General features: G+C 41.1%; 1 protein-coding gene across 2 annotated transcripts; it reads left to right on the plus strand.

The window, feature by feature from the left end:
• Nucleotides 1-424: 424 nt before the first annotated feature.
• On the plus strand, nucleotides 425-4,351 carry ZBTB8A (zinc finger and BTB domain containing 8A). Of its 2 annotated transcripts, none has more exons than XM_009284776.1 (3): nucleotides 425-1,364; nucleotides 1,864-2,033; nucleotides 2,442-4,351. In XM_009284776.1, the coding sequence occupies exons 1-3, from the start codon at nucleotides 425-427 to the stop codon at nucleotides 2,772-2,774; spliced, it is 1,443 nt and encodes a 480-aa protein (XP_009283051.1). In that variant the 3' UTR covers nucleotides 2,775-4,351. The 2 variants fall into 2 exon arrangements, with proteins under 2 accessions (XP_009283051.1, XP_009283052.1); XM_009284777.1 differs by having other exon boundaries at nucleotides 425-1,274.
• The last annotated feature ends 1,805 nt before the right edge of the window (nucleotides 4,352-6,156 follow it).

Genomic DNA, 6,156 nt, shown 5'->3' on the forward strand with positions numbered 1-6,156 from the left:
AGGGTTTGGGCCCGCCCGGAGCGGGGCGGTGCGGTAACGTCGGCTCGAGGCGCGGACGCGGTCCTCCACCGCAGCTGCTGGAGGGCTCCTCGTCCCGTTGGAGAATGTCTGAAGGCTGTGGAGCTGCCAGCGGGTCGCACGCATCCTGCCCTGCATCCTTGGGAAGGAGAGGCGCCTAGGTGTAGCACACGCATCTCTGCCAAATAACGTGTACTGGTGTTTTTGGCTTTTTCATCACTCTCTTCTTCTTGGAAAAAAGAATGCGTGGTTGTGCATACTGTAATTTAAATATATTTATAGATTTAAGTAAAGATATCTGTAAAACTGGGTCTGACATCTTTGGCTGGGTTGCACGACGCTGAAGTCAAGAGTCTAATTATTCTCTTTATTTTTTAGAGCGACGCTTCATTTCATCTTTTCTGGAATGGAGATTTCTTCTCACCAGTTTCACCTCTTGCAGCAACTAAATGAGCAGCGCAGGCAAGACTTGTTCTGTGACTGCAATATCCTGGTCGAGGGAAAGGTCTTTAAAGCACATCGCAATGTGCTGTTTGCCAGCAGCGGCTATTTCAAAATGCTCCTTTCGCAGAGCTCGAAGGAGACGAGTCAGCCGACGACAGCTACTTTCCAGGCATTTTCTCCTGACACATTTACAGTCATTCTAGATTTTGTGTATTCGGGCAAACTGTCTCTCACTGGTCAGAATGTCATCGAAGTCATGTCGGCTGCTAGCTATCTGCAGATGACCGATGTTATCAGCGTGTGTAAAACGTTCATTAAGTCATCGCTGGACATCAGTGAGAAGGAGAAGGATCGCTACTTCAGTCTGTCAGACAAAGATGTAAATTCAAATGGCGTGGACCGATCCTGCTTGTACAGCGCTGGCTGGAGGGCGGAAAGCAGCCCCCCGCATTCGCACTTAAGTCCAGATCAAGGGACGTGTATGATGGGTGGAAACGCTTGGAGCAATTTCAGCTACTATCCGACTTCTCAAAGAAATGCCCAGCAACAGCTGTCCAAACACGAGCAAAGGCAGGATTCCATAAAGAAATCCCGGCACCTGGGACTGCAGCAACCTTCTGACATTCCTCACTATAAATCGAGCAAACTGGAGGACAGGGCTGCCGAGCCCGCTGGCCATATTGCTCAGTCCGAGGAGCAAGTTCCGATTGAAACAGAAGTTGAATCCCCTCACGTGGGATACCAGTACGGCCAAGGGTCTGACGTGATTCCGAGGAGCTTGGCTGTGTCGCAGCAGGAGCATGAATCACCCCGTTCTTCTAGTAAATCCAAGTCTTCAAAAGCAGACGAGCAGTACGCGAGCATGCCCTCAATTCTGGGAGTCATGGGAAGCTGGGCTGAAGGTAAGAGTTGGTTTTAATGCCGTAGGTGCACGGCCATCTGTGAATCGTCTGTTCTGTCCGTGAGAAAATGTGCTTTACTGAACGAGTGTACAATTGCCAAAAATACATCTGTATTGTCCAGAAATGTAAGTTTGGGATGTTTAACTCTTATTTTTTAATAATTGTGAATGATTGAAGTACCTGGTTTATTAAAACTAGCCTTTCAAAATACATAATCTTTAGTGTCTCTACAGCTTCATCTTGCAAATTTAAGCCGTGATCTTTTGGGATATTTTTAAGCTCATTTTAATACAGCTAACGGTCCGCTCCTTTTCCTTTGTTGCACCTCTGTGTAATTTACAGGAAAACACAAAATCTTCGTGCTTGAAAAGACCTACGATAGTATTTTTTTAATAAAAGCGATTTTCTATTCTGCGCATGGAATGCATTTTCCTAGAGCATTAAATGACTAGACGTGTTACGACTTTATTTTTTTTTTAATCGCATTCTTTTCTAACAGATGATCTGCCCAGGATGAGGTTCAAGTGCCCATTCTGCACTCATGTGGTGAAAAGAAAAGCAGACCTAAAGCGTCACCTTCGCTGTCATACAGGAGAGCGCCCTTACCCTTGTGAGGCATGTGGGAAAAGATTTAGCAGGCTAGATCACCTAAGTAGCCATTTTCGAACAGTATGTATTTTTAGTAACTGCATGATTTGTTTAATGTGTAAATCTGTCTCAGCATAATTACACTCGTACTGTGTTTATCTGGTTGATACATTGACTCCCGTAAAAGAAGAGGTAATAGAAATTTAATCTGGTTTTGTTGAAGTCGATTCGAAGCATAATTTGTATGAAAGGGGATGAATTTCTTTGTTAATTGATGGCTCGCAAAGGCACTGCTCTGTGCAAGTCCTGTAATAGAGCTTAAGTGGGCAATTCCAGCGCCCGTGACGGTTTAATTTTTAACGTTTGATGACTGTCTCTCAAAACGAGTAAATGCTACCATTTGACGCTACTCCAGCCCTACTTTTTGTCATCTTAAAAAACACTTCTTTGCGGATACCTTATCAAATTTATTCATTTTGATTTTCCCAGATTCATCAGGCTTGTAAGCCTATCTGCAGAAAGTGTAAACGCCACGTGACTGAGCTAACAGGACAGGTGGTCCAAGAGGGGACAAGACGTTACAGACTCTGTAATGAGTGTTTGGCTGAAGCTGGCATAGACAGCATTCGCATTGACTTGGAGGCTGAAGCGCCCCTTGAATTTCCACAAGATGGGGATAAGGATTCCAGGTGGCACTATGGGGAAGACAACAGATCTGATGTGGAGATCGTGGAGGACGGGTCAACCGACTTGGTCATTCAGCAAGTTGATGACAGTGAGGATGAAGCAGACGAAAAGGAAGTAAAACCAAATATTAGGTAGTTGCACGACAAGAATTAGGAATTCCATGTTAAGAGGGAGAATGTACTGTCTCGACCATAAGCCCTCCGCCAGCCTGTTGTTACCGTACAGAGACATACTGGTTTCTTTTGAACAGGTCCAGACTTGCATGTATTTATGGACGTGCCATTGAGTCCATTCTGAGTTTTGTTATCAGAATACCCATACTTTTGCTTCATTAGAAAGAATCCATCCTTAAATGAAATAATGGATGAACAAGGAAACTGAAGTACTACATGGATAACTTTTTATAGTAGACAATGGGTCACTTCTCAAAACTTCTTTCAGGGGAGTGAGGTCTAAATACTTAAAAAAAAAAAAAAGTCACACAGCACTGTAAACTGCCCACTTTTTAAATTTGTAGACATGTGGGGTTTATACGTAATATCATCTGGCGATAAACAAAGTATAAATACCACACACACCAGAATATAAAGAAAACCTCTCTTCAGTATTCAGAAATGAAGATAATCTTCCACAAAATTTCATGAAGTCTTCATATTATGATAAGGAAAAAAAAAAGGTAGCTAATTAAGAAAAAGCATATAACAATGTTTTAGCACATTCGTCTGGAAAAGCACTTTCTTGTAAAAATTATTAGAATAAGAATCTTTAGCAGATCATTCATTCAAGACCTATTTCTTTACAAGAAAATAAACACACGAATGCTAGTCCTAGTCAACACATCAGAGATAAAATGATTACAAATATGGATCATTAATTGATGCCAGTAGATGTTTGATTCATTCTGAAAACTGGGACCTCAGACTGGGGTATGTTTTAATAAGCATAAGCACGAGTAAAATACTCTTTTTTTTTTTTTTAAACCTCTCAAAAGTGCCAGCCTGATGTGACTGGTAGCCCTGCATCCACAGCATTGCCAATGGCAGTGTCAGCTTCTCCATGCCAACGTGAAGGAAACGGTCCTTACCAAGGTTACTTTAGCTGTTGGTTTCTCTCTTTGTCCCCCGTTTTATTTGCCAGTAACAGTGGCAGAACAATTTGTACAGTATATATACTACATCATTAGAAATGGAACTGATGAGATTTTCCATCTGAAACCATTGACTACTCTTGTTTGTATTGACCTATACACAATTTAAACTGAGTTTTAAGATGGAGTCATTATCAATTTATATATTCCCAAAGTCATTCGGTCACCAAGAGAACATACTTTAACCTTTTTCAGTCTCTACTATATGCCCACGAGAACAAGATGTACTGGAAGTTCTAGACATCATATTTGTGTAATTTTACCTACAATTAGCCTACAAGAGATGAGATGACTAATGGTGAAGAAAGTTTACTTCTCTAACAAAATAAGCCACTTTGTTTTGTTGCTTAGTGAGTTTATCTTAACCAGCGCTGTAAACAGGAGAGGAGCAGAAGTACGCTCCTGGGGTGCTTTTACTCTGCGTTTTCTTGGACAGACCCCAGTATTAATACAGTCTTTATCCTGTGACCATGGAACTCGATGGGTATAGGCTTAGCAAACTTCATTTTTTTTTTTTCTTTTTTACAACTTTGTAAGCATGTTTGGCTGAAACCCGGGATTAATTACAGAACAATCCCATATATATACACTATGTAATCTCTTTCCCAGGGACAGCTAAAAAGTCACTTTTATTTTTATTTGTGTAAAAACTGTATAACCTTATTAGTGTCATCATTACCAGAGAGTGCAGCATTTTCATTCCAGGCTGCAGGTGGCCAGCCTACAGGTCTCTTGAATGAGAGCTTGAGCGCTTCCTACTAAGTTCACAGTGTAGGCATTAAGCACCCTACCCCTCAAACGTGCGGGGCTGTCAAGAAGCAGCCTGCTTGTATGTTCTAAGGAGATGAGAAGTGGTATTCTATTGCTTCTACAAAAATTATCGTCCGTTGGCTCAGACTTGGGGAGGGGGGCAGAAGGGGGGAACTTACAAAACTTTCTGATGACCCACATGAAAACATCTTTTCCAAACAAGACCTACACTTGCCTCGATTTTATGTTACACTTTGGTCAGCAGTCCACAAAAGGGACTCGATGTGAAAACAGCTGGTTAATTTCTTGGAGCTTATTACTCCTAAAATGCGTATTATTAAATGGCTAAGAAATATTCCTGAGCAACCTTAACTAAATCAAATATAGAACAAAGAAATATATAAAAGACTATGGAATGACTTCGATCAAATTTAATAGATTTTTCCGTTTCCCTTTACATTAAACAGTATGCGCAATAAATTCTAGGTATCAGTGCCTGCTGTCCCAGAATACAAAGGGGCTGGGATTAGTCTGTGTGTGTGTGTGTTTGGGGATGGATTAAGGGGAGGGGAAAATAAGGTGTTACTCTAGGCCTGAAATCTTAACTGCCAACTCTAAAGGTGAGACTATTAAGTGTTTCTGTATACTTGGGGGCGTTTTTAGAAGCAAAGGGATTTTTGGATCAATACTCAATCTAATTAGATACTGTAAATCTAAGAATACTGAGGACCAGATGCTTCAGAAAAAGATGTGAAGTGGCTATAATGGGCAAATGGAACAATCTATCCATATGAAGACATTTACTTTTTAAATATAGGCAGATTAATTGTTTTGCCTGGCAAACAAGGGTTTTTACTGTTTTTATGTGTTATTGTTATTCTCAGTAGCATAACTAGATATCTGTAGTCATTTTTAAAGTATCTTATTAAGCTTGGAGTTTTAGCTCAAGACTGCGATTCCCACAGGTCAATTATGTTTTGTATTTTAAAAAGGTTACCATTTTTACATTTGTTGCCTTAATTTCAGTTGTTGTTCCCTTATTTTTGTATTGCAAGACAAGATAAATGTTAAGTGCCTTATATTTTCTACGTCCTTCATTTTACATAGCCAGTCATATACTTTGCTCGTTTTTCTCTAAATGAAAGTAATCCTATTTGTTTTCTTTTCATCTCCTTGCATTGCCTTTGATGACTGTCTTCTTCATACTCCCGTTAGGGTCACATACCACTCATTAGCAGAAGTAACTTTTTCGTTATTTTCAAGTTCTTTTCACCTCTGTGCCCGGTAAAATCATGGAGCAGGTCCTCCTGGAAACTGTGCTGAGGCACATGGAAAATAGGGAGGTGATTGGTGACAGCCAACATGGCTTCACTAAGGGCAAATCGTGCCTGACAAATCTGGTGGCCTTCTACGACAGGGTTACAGCATTGGTGCATAAGGGAAGAGTAACTGACGTCATCTACCTGGACTTGTGCAAAGCATTTGACACTGTCCCACACGACATCCTTGTCTCTAAATTGGAGAGACATGGATTTGACGGATGGACCACTTGGTGGATAAGGAATTGGCTGGATGGTCGCACTCAAAGAGTTGTGGTCAACGGCTCGATGTCCAAGTGGA

This window comes from Aptenodytes forsteri, unplaced genomic scaffold (assembly GCF_000699145.1).
Source record: "Aptenodytes forsteri isolate BGI_AS27 unplaced genomic scaffold, ASM69914v1 Scaffold7, whole genome shotgun sequence".
Taxonomy (NCBI): Eukaryota; Metazoa; Chordata; class Aves; order Sphenisciformes; family Spheniscidae; genus Aptenodytes; species Aptenodytes forsteri.

Excerpts from the sequence above, each read along its gene's own strand:
- ZBTB8A (XM_009284776.1), top strand. The coding sequence starts at position 425 with ATGGAGATTTCTTCTCACCAGTTTCACCTCTTGCAGCAACTAAATGAG. Across the intron at positions 1,365-1,863 it reads CATGGGAAGCTGGGCTGAAG|ATGATCTGCCCAGGATGAGG; the intron begins GTAAGAGTTGGT and ends CTTTTCTAACAG. Across the intron at positions 2,034-2,441 it reads TAAGTAGCCATTTTCGAACA|ATTCATCAGGCTTGTAAGCC; the intron begins GTATGTATTTTT and ends TGATTTTCCCAG.